The 15,808-nt window shown below is 34.7% G+C and overlaps 1 protein-coding gene across 3 annotated transcripts in view; it reads left to right on the top strand.

Moving 5' to 3' along the window:
* Nucleotides 1-15,808, top strand: part of ATM (ATM serine/threonine kinase) — a 59,902-nt gene that overhangs the window by 6,595 nt on the left and 37,499 nt on the right. For all 3 annotated transcript variants that reach the window (XM_069014347.1, XM_069014336.1, XM_069014331.1), the window contains exons 7-28: nt 35-273; nt 1,050-1,213; nt 1,451-1,620; nt 2,167-2,538; nt 3,210-3,404; nt 3,722-3,817; nt 4,411-4,636; nt 4,753-4,884; nt 5,606-5,731; nt 5,851-5,940; nt 6,860-7,028; nt 7,693-7,892; nt 8,459-8,541; nt 8,628-8,783; nt 9,243-9,318; nt 9,452-9,582; nt 9,930-10,050; nt 11,152-11,328; nt 12,085-12,254; nt 12,565-12,811; nt 13,397-13,515; nt 14,785-14,911. In XM_069014347.1, coding sequence (XP_068870448.1) covers nt 35-273; nt 1,050-1,213; nt 1,451-1,620; nt 2,167-2,538; nt 3,210-3,404; nt 3,722-3,817; nt 4,411-4,636; nt 4,753-4,884; nt 5,606-5,731; nt 5,851-5,940; nt 6,860-7,028; nt 7,693-7,892; nt 8,459-8,541; nt 8,628-8,783; nt 9,243-9,318; nt 9,452-9,582; nt 9,930-10,050; nt 11,152-11,328; nt 12,085-12,254; nt 12,565-12,811; nt 13,397-13,515; nt 14,785-14,911 — 3,586 coding nt within the window. The remainder of the gene's footprint in view (nt 1-34; nt 274-1,049; nt 1,214-1,450; nt 1,621-2,166; nt 2,539-3,209; nt 3,405-3,721; nt 3,818-4,410; nt 4,637-4,752; nt 4,885-5,605; nt 5,732-5,850; nt 5,941-6,859; nt 7,029-7,692; nt 7,893-8,458; nt 8,542-8,627; nt 8,784-9,242; nt 9,319-9,451; nt 9,583-9,929; nt 10,051-11,151; nt 11,329-12,084; nt 12,255-12,564; nt 12,812-13,396; nt 13,516-14,784; nt 14,912-15,808) is intronic.

The raw sequence follows: 15,808 nt of genomic DNA, 5'->3' as shown, positions 1-15,808 counted from the left end.
TTTTGGAAGTTTGAGTGTTAGGTTTGTGTTACAGGCAGGAGAAGAACACTGCAGGCCTGGATCATATTGTTGGAGCTATGAATATCTTCTGCCACAAGTTTGCTGACAACTGTCGCATACGGATTTGCAAAGTAGGGGAAGAAATTTTGCCTACAGTGCTTTACATATGGACTCAGTATAGACCAAAGGATTCCCTGAAAGAATCAATAATTGAGTTATTTCGTCTCCAAGTTCATATTCATCATCCAAAGGGTGCAAAAACTCAGGGAAGAGGTACAATAAAAAGCTTTTTTTTTTTTTTTTACTGCTGTATGTGGTTGTTCAAATTATTGTGCCAACTCTGAATTTTCATATTGGGTCTTGGAAACATTAATGGTAGTGATGATTATTTGTCAGTAGTTTTATGGTATAAGTTAATATTGAGTGAAAGTGAAAAGGAGTTTTCAAATTTTATCCACTAAGAGCATATTAATGGTGTTAAGTCCGTTAAAGGTTGGGGCGTCTTTTAATCAAAAGGCAGTTTTAATTGCTAAATGAAAATACAAAGTCTTTGGGGAAAGGAAATAATAATTTAGATTGGGTTTAGATTGCCACATGTATTGGTTTCTTACCATGTCTATTTTAGCCCAGCAATTACTACTGTCAGTGAAGTCTGACTTACACTATAAAACTGCTCAGAGAATATAACTCAGTAATTATGTTCGTCTGTAATGGCCTATTTTAGTTATAGCTTAATTTTTTTTTATACTTTGTACAAATCTATCCATTACCTTTTAACTGTGTTCTTTCCAGTTAGATGAAGATTTGTTTATAAGAAACTTAATTCCTACCCTAATTATTTGTATATGCTGATTAAGTTCTCTTTCATTTTTTCACTTTTTTTTGCTTTATTCATTCTCCATTAGAGAATTTGCTTTTCACGCCTGCATTTGTTGAACTTTTGTGTGCCTTACTCATATTTTGGCTGTATTTTGCATTCTCTAGGTAGGTTTACATATTGTATCGAGTGGGTGATACATGCTATCTTTTAATTGTTTTTGCATGTACAGGTGCATATGACTTAACAAAGTGGCAAAGCATCTTACATAACCTGTATGATCTGCTGGTGAATGAAATAAATCTCATCAGTAGCAGAGGGAAGTATTCTTCAGGCTCACGTAATGTTGCTGTAAAGGAAAATTTAATTGAGTTAATGGCTGATATTTGTCATCAGGTAACATTTTTATTTGAATATAAGGTTGACTATATAATTACTAAGTTGTATGTTTTGCTGAAGTATTCATACCTTTTGTCTGTGTTCTGTTGGGTTTTGTTAATTCTGTACAGTTTAGAAATGTATTAGACTGTATTTCACTAGTGTTTCTTGTTAGGCTCTAAGCATTTCAGTCTTCATGTAAATACTGCTGCTTTTTATAAAATTTGCATACTTTTAAATTTCTCTTTATGAAAGGTTTTTACAGAGGATACCAAAGTCCTTGAAATTACCCAGTCATATGCTGTTTCACAAAGAGAGTCCTGTGAGGACACGGTGCCAAACAAGCGCAGGAGGATTGAGCTTGGCTGGGGGGTCATTCGAGACAACGTGCAAAGATCCCAGAAGGATTCTGATGTCATACCCTGGTAATAACATCTTTGCATGAAAAACATATCACTCCAGACATCTTTTTATATTTAACCTTCTTCCTGAATATGCTGTGCATTTAAGTTGGGTTTCTGCACATGCTGTAATTATCTATCTAAGCAGTGAACTTAGTGTCGGAGCGTTTGGAAACCTGCTTTAAGCTGGCTCTGTCGTAGTACAGTAACCATTAAGAGTTTGGCCATTTTGGACTAGTTCATACAGTTTTCTTTAATACTTGTCCTGAAAACTGTTCCAAGGCCTGGCTTCTTTCCTTGGACCTTGATTGAGGGGTATTTTGTTTGCCACAAGGGACTTCTGAACTGTAACAAATTGTTAGTGATAGTGAGGCTAGATGAGCAGTCTATACAAGTAAAAATGGTAGGAATACTGAATCTTTAACTTTTGATAGTAAACAAATCAACTCAATACTGCAAAGTATAAATGAGAAATGGCAATTGGAGAAAGCTTTGTTGTGTGTTCCTTTACTTCTGAAAATACAAATTTCTGTGTATTTGGTATTAATTGCTTCACTTTGTGTTTTCAAGGTTACAGATTACAAGTCAGTTAATATCCAAGTATCCCATGAGTCTTCCTAACAGTGAGCTGCCTGCCTTGCTCAATGTCCTTCATCAGTTACTGCCTCAGCAGCGCCGAGGAGAAAGGACCCCATACGTGCTGAAGTGTCTCACAGAGGTAGCTTTGTGTCAAAACCAGAAAACTGATTTGAAGAGCACCCTCAAGCTGGAGCTCCAGAGAACGTGGGCAAAGATCTGGACGCTGACCATTCGCAGTGTAAGCCTTCAGCAAATTGAAGCGGAGAGCTTTGGGCTGCTTGGAGCTATGATTCAAGGGAACCTTGTTGTAACAGATAAAGAACTCTGGAAGATATTTTCAGGACCTGCATGTAAACCTTCAAGGTAAAATGGAAGCAAGGATAGTGTTTTGTGTCTGATTCATATTTCTGTTCACTGTGCAACCAAAACCACTGTGCTAATCAATATTATTGTTGATGTGACTGTGTTTCTATTTAGGAACTGCACACATTAGTGTTCAAAGCATTTGATATGATCATAAATACATAATAAGACTGAAAGCAGGGGCAGAAGAGGAGAGGCAAGCATCTTCAGATTTAGAATATACTAAAATGTAAAATGGACTAAAAATTTAAAAATCTGACTAACAGATAAATGTTGATTTTTTTGAAGTTAAGAAGTATGTTTTCTTTTAAATAGTCATTCGGAAATAAATACACTGAAATAGTCCTTAAGATAGATAGGAAATGTCTGTAATAGCCAAGAAAAATGTTGGTTTTTTTTAAGTTAAGAAGTATGGGGTTTTTTTAAATTTTCATTTGGAAATAAATACGCTGAAGTAGTCTTTAAGATAGATAGGAAATGTCTGTAATAGCCAAGAAAAATGAAAATGCGAAGATTTTAATGAGGGAGTTGACCAATATGCGTGCTTGTTGACTTGGTTATGTACTTGATGCTGCCTGTGCATGCAGAAATACTGGCTTTGTTGTAGAGTGCTGATCAACAAATACCTCATGGTTTCTCACAAATCTTTCCCTGTTCCATTTTTGTTGCAGTTCTGCTGTATGTTGTTTGTCATTAGTGATGTCTACCTGCTCAGTGCCAGAAAATTTGGACATAGGAATGGAACAGAATAATTCTGAAAGAAATCTGGGTTCTGTGTTAAGGGAGGCAATAATGAAATGGCTCCTGTCCAGCTGTTTGGAGGAAGAAATAGAAGAATGTGCAGAGTTGCCTCCTGTGCTCTGCAGGTAAAGCTTTTGTGGCATAATTTTACATGTAAGCTCACTGTGTAACACAAAAAATTCTGCAGGGAAAAATGTATTATATTAAAGCTTAAGCAGTTTGTAGGGTTTTTAAGCTTCCTGTAAAATATCATTCTGGAGATATAATTTGGTTATCTGTCCATATCATAGCAGATATGTGACCTATGCATTAGAAATCTTCGGTGACAATTTAAATTTCTTTCAAGATACACTGTTAGTCTGGTTAATGTTTGGGTATACTTCAGGAATCCCAAGATCTTGTCTGATTGCAAGAAAATAAAAAGAAATTTTCTTTTTTACAGTGATTTTCCTCATCTTGTATTACAAAAAATTCTTGTGAGCCTTACAATGAAGAACTGCAGAGCTGCCATAATCTTTTTCCTAAATGAGGCTAAATGGTATGTTTTTAAGTTAATCATTAGAGAAGCTGAAGTTGGGAATGCTGCTGCACCTTTCACCAGTGCATATCTTCAAGCCTTTGGACTATATCCTGTTTCTTCTTAATGAAATTGTGTATAACTTGTTTGGGTGCAAGATAAAACTTACCTACTAGAAGTTAAAAATACTAGTTTCAGGGGTTTTGTGGATTTCTGGTCCAACTGTGTAAAGCAGGCTGAGGTCAGGGATCCTAACACAATGCAGATGCTGCTCCATAACTGCAGGAGAAGTATGTTTTCTTCTAAATTTTTATTTGGAAATAACTATGCTGAAATAATCTTTAAGATAGAGAGGAAATGTCTGTAATAGCCAAGGAGAAGGTGTGATCTGTGTACAGGCTTCATGTTTCCTTCCTGTTCAGTTAGAGCTAAAATGGTAGTGTCCATTCCACAGTGCAAGTCATGTCAGAAATTAAAGGTCAACCAGGGTTTGGAAGCACAAAAAGATAAAATATTTTATTTTGCTTTTGTATATTTCTTGTATTTAAGTAATAGTTTTTAAGACTTTTGAGTTATACACTGGCTGCTAAAGTAAAAACTGTCTCTTCTTCAAGTGAGCAACACATGCAAGGGAAAGAAGAAAACAATTTTTCTGACGTTGAAGAGCTGTACCTGCAGACAACATTTGATGAAATGGATATTTTCACTAACTTTGCAGTAAATGTTACAGATAAAAATGTGACTGGTTCCAGACTTGCCATCAACCAAAATCTTAGGGAAACACTGGAGAACTGCCTTTTAGCAATGTCGGAAAAGCTTTTAAGCAGTTGTGGTCCTAAGGTAAGTTAGAAATTATTGTTACATCCTTACGTTTGTGCTCCCAAACAATCGAAGTATATGGATTCTGTATTTTGTGGTGATGAACCACTGGTACTTATAGGGTGTATTTGATTTAGTCTAAGGTGGTTGCTGCTGAACACCTTGTCCGATGCGTCAGTCTCTTGGTTGGTGTTCTGGGTTGCTATTGCTACACCGGTATTTTTAAAGAGGAGGATGCCTGTAAGTCAGCCTTGTTCCAGAATGCTAAGGTAAGCAGTAATGCATTTGGGACCTATTAAAAATGAAATAAAGCATTGAATATAAATTAATTCATAAAATTTTGTTTGTATTGACACATTTTCAGAGCACAGGTATCTCCTCAGAAAAAGGCAGCTTAGGGAGGTTTTAAGTATGCCACTGCTGCTGAAAGAGAGGAGTCACTGAAATTCTGTCAGTCCGCCAAGGCACAAGTTTTGCAGTGGAGATTATTCTAGATGTTGATGCATTTCTGAGTCACACTTTCAAAGTCCATTTTCAAAAAAATGGAAGTCATTGACATGTAGACAAAGGACTAATTACAGGATATCAAGTCCTTTCATTTATAGGTCTTTTATTCAGGAATTTGAGATAATTTTATGGTTCAAACCAGTATGAAGACAGCTATTGCTATTATTTTTATTATTGCTACTATCCAAGGTGGTTTCTTGCTTAAACACAGAAACCTAAAACTTATACTTTGTGGACATATGCTGTATTTTTCTTTTGTGATGGAAATATTAGTGTTTTAAGCATGTCTACGCCATGGTTTTGTCACTTCTTGAGCAAAACCACGAAAAAATGTGGATTAATTGATGCACACTATGAACATCAAAGTTGTATGTATGAGAATGTATGAATGGGAATCATATCCTTTTGTCTTTATGTGTGTCCTATACAAGTGCCAGTGTATAAGGGCATTTCACTGAAGTTCCTGTGTTATATTTTTACTAGTCTCTCATTCATTATGCTGGAGAAAGCATTTCTCAGTCTAAGAACAAACTAAATGAAGATACCCAGATCAACATGCTGAGGACTTTGATAATGCAGTGTACAAAATGTTTGTGCAATTGTACCAAGGTAAAATTTATAGAAATTTACATTTCTTTCTTCATTAATGAGTTCAGAAAATTGAGTAGCATACCTATAATTCCTGAAAAAAACCAATTAATCTATCTGTACATCTTGCTTCCTTACAGAGCAGTGCTAATAAGATGCTGTCTAATATATTCCTGCGTTTATTAACATCAAAATTTATGAACGATCTCATAGATATTTGCAAGAATCTGGTAGGTACATTCTCTCTGTTTCTGAATGCAGTGCTCTTCTGTGAGAGGATTGTTTTTACAGCACAATAATCTGGAGGCAAACCAAATGAGATACATATTATTGAAAAACATCAATTGAAATACATTGAGTTTTATAGAGAATTCCTAACTGGAAACATTTCTAATTTAGCATTTGAACACAGACGTAGGGTAAGAAGAAGAGCAGATGGATAACATTTGATCAAGGTTAGCATTCCAGTTCACATTGAAAAACAAATTTATGCTATATTTCATTTTTTAATACTTTGTTACAGTAGAAGTATATACAAAAGAATTCTATAACACATGACATTTAACTTTAATGCACTTGCAAAGGAGAGGGTTTTTTGTGTTTATTATGTGGGTATTAAATCTAACTGTAAATTACTCCTTTCTCACTGGGAAAAGTGGAAGTGTGGCACATCACTGTGTTTAGAACAATTCTTAAAACTTCTCTTTTTGGCACATTGTGCTGTAGTCAGGTCTGGGTAGGAAGAGCTGGGGGTTTTGCCTTGTGTTGTCATCTGATTGGGAAAGTAGTAATTAGTGTTCCTGCAAAAAGTCACGTGCCTCATTTTAATTTCTCTGTAACTATGAAGTGTGGTGAGAAGTTGGTGAGTCTTAAAAAGAGAAGTGTTTTTAAAAAACTGTCCTTGGCAGAATCTAAAATGCAGAGGTCAGTATCTGTCTGAGGAAGAGTCTATCCTAAAGAGAATAGTTTACACAATGTATAGGAAACAGGTTTATCACAAAGGATGAAATTCATCAATTCTGCGTCACCTTTACATCTTCACCTGTTCTAGTTCACTGGGAAGCTGCAGTGTCTCTCCTTGTGCTATGTCTGTGGTGTTTCATCTGTTCCTAAAAGCCAACTTTAAAAGGATGTGGTGTTTTTTGTCAGATGACAGTTACTGGAAAGCCAAATGTATTGGGAGAAGTGGATCTCAGGAATGATCCTGAGGAGAGTATAATGGAAGTAGATAACCGGGTATCTGATGATCTCTTTGATGATCATTCAGTGACTGACATCAGTGATACAAATGAATCTGGTGACATGCAAAGTGTAACAGGTAAGTATTCCCTATGTCCAGAACTACTTCCAAAAGCTTGTTTTTGCAAATATCTCTTTGCTTGAAAGGTAGTGGGGTGCAAAATTGAGCTGCTTTATTAGTAGTTGAAGCAGGTGGTGGTTGAACCAGGTACTTTCTAAGCACGGATAATTTTCATCAGTGTTTTAAAGATGTTAATGAAGTGTTGTAGTTCATTTAGAAAAGAGAAGTTTATTTTTTATTTTATAAATAAAATAATGCAAGAAGAGAAGCTGTAACTAACTTTTTCAAAGTCAGGCAGAAGTTTTGGCAAGGAAAATACTAGAAAATAAGTCTGTAGAATACTTGTCTCTCAACAGATTGTGCTTCATTCTTTTAAAAATAGTCCTATTTAACTTTTCTCCTTTTGCTGATTAATAATTCTTGACACTATATCTGGACCTTCAGAGGGACAGGAGCATGAGTCTGTCTGTTTATTCCTGTTAAGAGCTAAAAGTACTGATGTTATCTTTTGTTTTAAATTCTTACTTCAAATGCCCTAACTGCTCAATAACAAATTAACATAAAGGTTGCTTGTACTCTATCTTTTTTGGGAGCTTATATTAGTTTTGTAAAGACCTAAAGTGTTACCACCTCTTCTACTGTCCTTGGAGAAGCATTTCTTACATGAAAATATTATTTCTAGGTGCTTTGAGCCCATTAGCTGAAGAACAGTTGACAAAGCAGGATTTGCTTCTCCTTGAAATTGTGAGGTTCTTGTGTATTTGTGTGACTACAGTCCGAGTTCAGACAGTGAGCTTCCGAGCCCCTGATATTCGGAGGAGGCTGTTAATGCTGACTGAAGGCAGTGTCTTTGATAGCACTAAGCCACTGCATCTGCACATGGTGAGTATGAGGGGTTTTTACAGCAGGCCCACTTCTGTAATTGTACTGTTACTACATTTGCATAGTCTTCTCAATTGTATATTGTCTTTCTCCTGTCATCAGTCCCCTGAGAAGACTTAGAATGACTACATTTGGTGCTTTTGAAGTGTGTTGTGGTTGGGAAAACAGGAGTTCAAATTTATAAGCCAGAAAATAAAAGAGTTGAGAAATATAAATATCTTGCCTTTATCATTAATTATTTGTTAAAGAACTAGAAATAGTCTCTGTGGTAGAATAATATCTGTGGCTTGGTTTACAAGGGAAATATTTTTCACTGCCAGAACTCAGAATTTCATTAGCTATATTACTGTGTGATGGTGTTTGCATGAAAAGGTGACCAATCTAACATGCAATCGCTGACAATAGCAATCTTTGCTGCATGGTTTTGTGTAAGACCTAACAAAAAAATTTCCTAATTTTTCTTTTTGTGGACTTATTTTCTTAAGTACTATTTTGCATTTTGGTTTTGTTTGCATTTTTTATTCCATTTGGGTTTTTTATTCCATTTGGGTTTTTTTATTCCACAGTACTTGATCCTGTTGAAGGAGCTCCCTACTGAAGAACACCTCTTGCCTGCAGTCGATGTTGATATGCTTCTTAAGCCTCTTTCGTAAGAAAGAAACTATTGAGCATGTTTTACATCCCTTTGAGGAGATTTGGTGGCTTTTTCAAGATGTTTCTTTCTTTCCTTCACAGTACTGTGTGTTCTTTATATCGTCGAGATCAAGAAGTTTGTAAAATAATCCTGAATAATTTGCTCCCCATAGCAGTAGGGTTGGCCCAGTTGGATGAACATGCTGAAGAGACAGGGAATGCCAAAGGACAGTTTTTGACAGTTGTTGGAGCCTTTTGGTATGTTATTTAAAGCAGAAGTCTGTTGGACATAAAATTTTTGATTTTTAGTTTTTATCTTTGCTATCAGTAAGAAGACTGCAATGCTGCTATGTGTGTTGCTGTTTGTGTGTACTGTGGAATCTTTATCCAGCATTTAACTTTTCTGATTTTCTGTGTCATGCTATATTTATAGAAAAAAAATTAATCCTTAAGATAGTGTTAGAGTAATAAACACTACACTGTTGTGTATAAACAAAGACTGATTCTATGCTGAATTGCATCAGTAATTATAACAAGCGATAACTTCAGCAACCAAAAAAGAATGTTGTTTGCAGTTACCAGTTAAAATGTCAAATTCTCTCAAACATGCCCATGGAGCACAAAAGAATCAACTGTGAGCAGCAGAAGCTAACTTTCTAGAATGTTTCTTAAAATTGTGGGCAACTTTTTCCTTTAATTGAGTATTCCTTGTTTTAGGCATTTATCTCAAGGAGGGAAATGCACAGCATCAGTAAGAGTGGCCCTTTTAAACTGCATGAAAGCCCTGCTTGAGGTAATCCCAGATTTTCTGGCATTCATTAGCATACTCAATACTTACTTAAGATGTACTTAAAAACAGTGTCTAAAGATCTGTGTATTTCTGTGTATCTTCTGTACATTTAAATCACAATATTAATTTTCTTCAGGTTGATCCTCATTGCAAGTGGGCAATCCTTAATGTGAAAAATGAAGATCTACCTGTGAGCGATGCTTTCCCACATTTCCTTGCAGACAGTCACCATCAAGTTCGCATTCTTGCTGCAAGGTCAATTACCAGGTGATAATTTAGATATTTTTTCTGTTTATAAGAATAATGCTTCATTTCACTTAACTGGATGTCACTTGGCGTACTGCATAGCTGCTCTTCTTGGTACTTCTGGAACTTCAATCTTGACAGGCTATAAAAGCCTACCAAATTTTGTTGTTTAGACTTTGTCTATATTTCAGTTATTCTGTGATGTGAGAGATCGATATATAGAAAGAAACTGCTCTAGAAGAAAATCAAAAAATATAAGGAAATTAAGACAAAAATAATTATATTCAGAAAATCAGAACCTTTTTGATACTCACAACATACAGTAATTCTGTAGTTATGCTAATAATTATTATTCTTTTTTTTTGAAGTTTGTTTCAAGATGTGAAACAGAGAGATTCTTCTGGAACGTCAAAACCTCTTCCCCTGAAGCTCCAGCAAAAGGCTTTTGAGAATGCATATCTCAGAGTTCAGGAAGGAATGAGCAATCTGGTACCAACCTCTAGTCATTAGTTTTGCCTGGTTGTGATCTTTTGAATAAAATTACTATTAACATGATCGTGTTTAGTTTTCCAGAAGCATTAATTCTTCTGGACTTCTGGTAATCTGAGCTGGTGAAACAAAGTGATAGGAAATTCCTTTCTCATCCAGTCACTCACAGTTTCACCCATATTAGAAGTTTGTAAATTTGTAAACTATATGTTTCAGACTGCTCTTCTGTATCATACTATTTGTTGTTGCAGGCTCAGTGCTGTAACACTTCAAAATCATAGAAAAATGTAGCCTCAATATTTTAGAAAACATATAAATAATGAATAAGGGGCAGTGTAAATTAAATCTTGTGTTTACACAGTATAAAACCAAATTTGTAAATTTCGGAAGGATCATGTTTCTAGTGGTATTAGAGCAATCTTTTTCACAAAATTGAGATTTGCTTAAAATTTTGAACTATTCAGAAGCTTGAAGTGAAGGAAAAGTTACACTTCAGTGCAATGACGGGAAATACAGCGGTGTGGTATAGTACTGTGGAATTTTTTTAACTGTTAATTTTTCTTTTAATGTCTTTCACTTTTCTTCCTTCCTTGCTACCATGCTAAGTCATCTACTTCATCTACATTTTCCTTTTTTTTCTGTCATGCTGTTATCTACCTGCATGTTGCCTCTCTGCTGCATTTTCCTCTGTTCCCTTTGCCTGCTGTGTACCCTGGCCTTGCTGCTGAGGCCTCATCTCTGTCATCTTGTTTCATCCCTCTGTACTGTCACCTCCAGCTCTTTGTCATCGTCTTGTTTCTGTGTTGCTTTGAGTCCTTGTTCTGTCCCCTCAGCTTGGCAGTGTCTGTTAACTTCTCCCCTTTCATTGCAGTTTCTTGTTGCTTTTATTTAAACTCATTACCTGGCAACACCATGCCTTAACGAGGAGAATGGCAAGGTAGTTCTTCCCTATGTGCATCAAGGAGTAAAAAAAGGAGACTAGACATGTTCAGCAGTATTTATGTCAGTGCCCTTAATTTTAAATTATTTATGATCATTTATTAACTAGGAAATTGCTTTAACAGAATATTTGTCCAAGTTCTTTGTAATTTCTTATTGAAGGTCAGAGGTGATGTAAGTCCTGAAGACCTTTTGGACAAACAGGGTAATGGAAAAGCAGTTCTTCTGATGCTTATAACCATGGTTCTGTGCTGCAGTCCAGTCTGTGAAAAGCAAGCTCTGTTTGCTATTTGCCAGTCTGTGAAAGAGAATGGATTAGAACCTCACCTTGTGAAAAAGGCAAGTCTAACATTTTATTTTATATTTAGGTTATAAATTAAGGGTAGGTTACAATTGGAAGCTACAAAATGTTTATCTCAGTATTGAAATTTGTTAAATATTGTAAAGGTATGACTAACGTGGGACTTACATAACTGAATTAATTTGTCTTTATATTTAATGACTTACATAGAAATAATGAAATCATTAAAGGCAATTTTAATGGTAAATCTTGTATGTTCAAATCACAGATCTGAAATACAAATAGACTTTTATACATTGAATATTGCAGATCTCATTTAGAAAAATCGTTCTACCCAGTGGAAGCAAGTTTTCCTATGTGGAAAATATGTAAAATAAATGCAGAGTATTGGAAGATGGTATGTGTTGTGTGGAATTCTATTTTGAAGTTCACAGAGGTGTACTGAAATGATTGCTGTTTATACTTCAGCCTTTCATGCTAGTCATTTTTAAAGTCCACATGTTCCTTTTATCCTTTTTTTCTACTCACTGCTTCCTGTTTTTGCACACAGTCTGTACCGTGCAAAATGGGCACTGGCCATCCTTTCTTAACTTGTGTGGGTTAGTTGTAGTTCCTTGATTGCCCTCTTCTGATATATGGCAATGCAAATAGTAAAATGGCTTATGCTAAACAGGAGCTGAGTTACACAAATAATTCATTAAAAGGCTGGAGTGTACACATGGAGGTGTAATATTGTAAGTTTGCCATAGTACCATGTACTCCCTATTTTCACAGTCTTAATGCATGCATTTCAGGTTTTGAAAAAAGTATCTGATATTTTTGGCTATAAAAATATAGAAGACTTTATGACATCACATTTAGACTATTTGGTGATGGAGTGGCTGAAAATAAATGACAGTGGATATAGCCTGTCTGCTTTTCCTTACGTTCTTCTGAACTATACTAGCCTTGAGGAGTTCTACAGGTAAGTTTGCTGTATGAAAACATTATTTAGATTTTATTTACAATTGTGACACAGGGTCTCAAATTGCTAAATATAGTAATTAATCAGAATTCTGTTGTAAGGTGATGCATTGAGAACTTTTGAAATGTATTCCGAGCATCACATCTATTATATTTATGCAGGTAAGATTTTTTTTTGTGTGTGTAGCAGTAGCTAAACAATGGTTATAATTTTAGTTATACAGTAGAGGAATGGTATTTGCTATAAGATGCTCGAGGTTTTTTTAAAAAGTAATTTAAGGACATTTTGGAAATGTATTTGCTATGTGTAGGTCGTGTTACAAAGTTCTGGTTCCACACCTGGTGATTAGAAGTCAGTTTGAAGATGTGAAATCACTTGCCAACAAGATTGAAAAAGACTGGAGACAAGTTCTGGCAGACTGTTTTCCAAAGTTACTTGTCAATATCCTCCCATACTTTGTCTATCAAAGCCATGGAAAGAGTGAAATAGCAGAGCAAAGAGAAATGGCTTCTAAAGTCTACGACATGCTTAAGGATGAAAACTGCTTAGGAAAACAGGTATCCATTTAAAATGTGTAAATTGAGTTCTGTAGTGTTTAACAGACCAGAAAGAAACATTTATGTATTATGTAAGCGTAAATAGTTCAAATTTATAGGTACAAAATTAGTATTTTAATTCAAGCTAACCAATTTTCATCCCGAGGATTTCAAGTAGCTATTCAATAGAAACTTTCAGGCTGACAGTTGACTGAGGTATAATTTTTTTCAGAATGCAAAAAAAAAAATTTTAATATTCATTATACAACCCTGAGTTTCTTTGTCATATATCTGTCACATTTTCCTCTTAAAATATTTTTTAATGCTTTATGAGGAACCATCTTCTCCATAGGCAGACTCTGTGTTCGGAACTAGAAGTAAAAGGAAACATAATTTTTTTCTATATACTGTAGGAAAGCAAATTGTTCTACTTGTGACTGCCATAGAGAAGCTTAACCAGGCTTAATTTATGAATGAGTTGTATGTCATGGATAATGGAACAAATAGAGGATCTAGACAAGGAAAAGTGGGCTTTCTAAGAAGCCAAAGAAATAATTCTGGCTGAAATACCTTTTTCTTATTAAAATGCTATTTTTCTTCTTGTAGCAAATTGACAATTTATCTCATAATAACTTGTCAGAGATTGTGGTTGAACTGTTGATGACCTTACATGAACCAGCTGGTACCACGGTCGAAGGAGGGTCTCACCTAAGTAAATACATAAGGTATGTACTTGTAGGTTCTCTAAATGCTGAGAGTGTGTAACATTGTGCATTAGAAGGTGTGCTTCAGGCATAAGAAGAGCTAACTCTGAAGCTGAGAACTGAAGGATTTACTGTCATTAGTAATGATACATCATAGTTGTGCCTTCATGTAGTTACTCCCCAAGATCAGGAAGAAGAAGCTCTGTAATACTGCAGCTAATGGAAGGAATGAACGGTGTGCAAGCGAATGCTGTTGTGTGTTGATGAGCTGGACTGCTGTGGCACTGCCAGTTTAGATTAGTTCAGGTTTGGATGGACTGCTGTCTGTTAAATTGGTCAGGCTTTAGTCTCTAAATTAAAGTGATTCTTTTAATGGTCTTTAATAACTAGAAGTCACAGAGAGGTAAAGTGAACTGTTTCTTGTAGGGGCAGATCTTGTCTTTGGTAAGGAGATTGGTTAAACAATGCCAAATAAACAAATTCCTAATTAATAGAAATAGTCTAGTGCCATAAATGTCTTCATGTTTATTAGCTTTTCAGTCTTTGTTGTTGTCCTAAAATATCCCTATTTGTACAATAATTTTCCAGATTTTTATGCTCAGATAGAAATTTTTGGAAAAACATTGCATTTTTTAAAGTTCTCGAAGAAGATACCTTTATTGTAAAAATACTAAGTTGAAAGAAACCAAAGCATTTCTGGGAAAATCTGCCAAAAGTTAAATGGCTGAGGATTTAAGAACTCTTCAAAAATTTTTTTTGTAGTGAGATTATTAACAGACTGTGGTGTCTGCTTGTAGACAAAGCTCTTCTTTCTAAGAAGGAAATGGTAGGAACAAGTGTGATGAAACTTAGATTATGCACTTTTATTTCTACCATGACGCATTTCTTTTCTTTTTGAGGTGTCCCAGAAGACCTCACTACTCTGTTTTTATGTCAAGATTCATGATTGCTTTTTTCTCAACCAAATTGTTCCCACAATTACAAAATGCAGAAGATATACCCATGACTTGTAATTAGATTTTTGTACTAAATACCTTAGATGAGACAAATGATCTTTAAAAAAAACCAAAAGAATGTTAAGAAAGTACAGTTTAGAAAGCTGCCATAGAGGCACAACAAGTAGCTACAAAATAAGGTGCATGTCACTTTTCTGGATGCTTTTGGTGCTTCTTACTGACAGCAGAAAATATTTTCTAGGAATTAATGTGTTTATTCATTAAGACTTACTGTATTAGATACAAGTGGTTTGATTTTTGAGAAGAAAAATATAAATCTTTTTTATTCATTTAGGGAACTGGATCCTGCTCCTAATCCTCCTCATTTTCCATCTTACGTGATTAAGGCAACCTTGGACTATATTAGCAACTGTCATAAAAGCAAATTAAAAAGTATTGTAGAAGTTCTTTCTAAAAGCCCTGTAAGTATGTAATGATGATTTTACTTTTCTGTAGAATGCAGAATTTCTATTATGGGTACCTGTTAGTCAAATTAGACATTTTCATCATTTCTGTGTGAGGAAGATAAACAACCTTAGACCCTTTTCTGTTCATTTGTTTGCCTTCTGAAATGGGAAATGTCCTTAATTCAGGGACAGAGTTAAGTGCATTATATAATTCTATTATTTTATTAATTATTATAATATACGTGTTACACAATATGTCTTATATAAGCACATAAATTATGTAATTATATACGTTGTATAATACATGCAAAGTAAAGAGGATTATTTTAAAGGTTGGGGAAATCCCTGTGTACCAGACATGGTTTAGAATGTGGCATATTTGTCACATGTCTGAAGAATGTTCTAAAATAATTATATTTGGTCAATTTTAACTAAATACAGCCTACAATTAAAATATAAAATTTGCTTACTTTTACTGACAGTGTTAAATTTTATACTCAGTGATATTTTTTGACACTTGATTTTCATTTGTTAAAGGCAAATATGAAGACATAGGAAATTATACAGCCCTGCAATAAATCATAAACATATTACTGTCTTCTAACATTGTTTCTTAGAAATGTATCTTTTTAAAGTTATGCTGTGTTATTGCATATGTTGTCAACTTACTTGGCCTATCTATAAATAAAATAAAAATAAGAAAAAAACTTTACTGAACCATGTTTTAGCTAAATCTTTTGAGTGTAAAAGTTAGTATTGCCAGACAGTGAAATAAGTTTTTTAAAATGTTACACAACCTGCTTAGCGTTTTAAAATTACTTTTTTTTTTAAGTTTACAGTTTTAACAGTTGCAATCTATAGTGCTGTGTTCTGTGAAATGGTGCAGTTTGCACACATGAACATTATGTTTGA

Source organism: Aphelocoma coerulescens, chromosome 1, assembly GCF_041296385.1.
Source record: "Aphelocoma coerulescens isolate FSJ_1873_10779 chromosome 1, UR_Acoe_1.0, whole genome shotgun sequence".
Classification (NCBI taxonomy): domain Eukaryota; kingdom Metazoa; phylum Chordata; class Aves; order Passeriformes; family Corvidae; genus Aphelocoma; species Aphelocoma coerulescens.
Note: the sequence above shows the minus strand (reverse complement) of the source record. Positions and strands in the feature narration are given on the sequence as shown.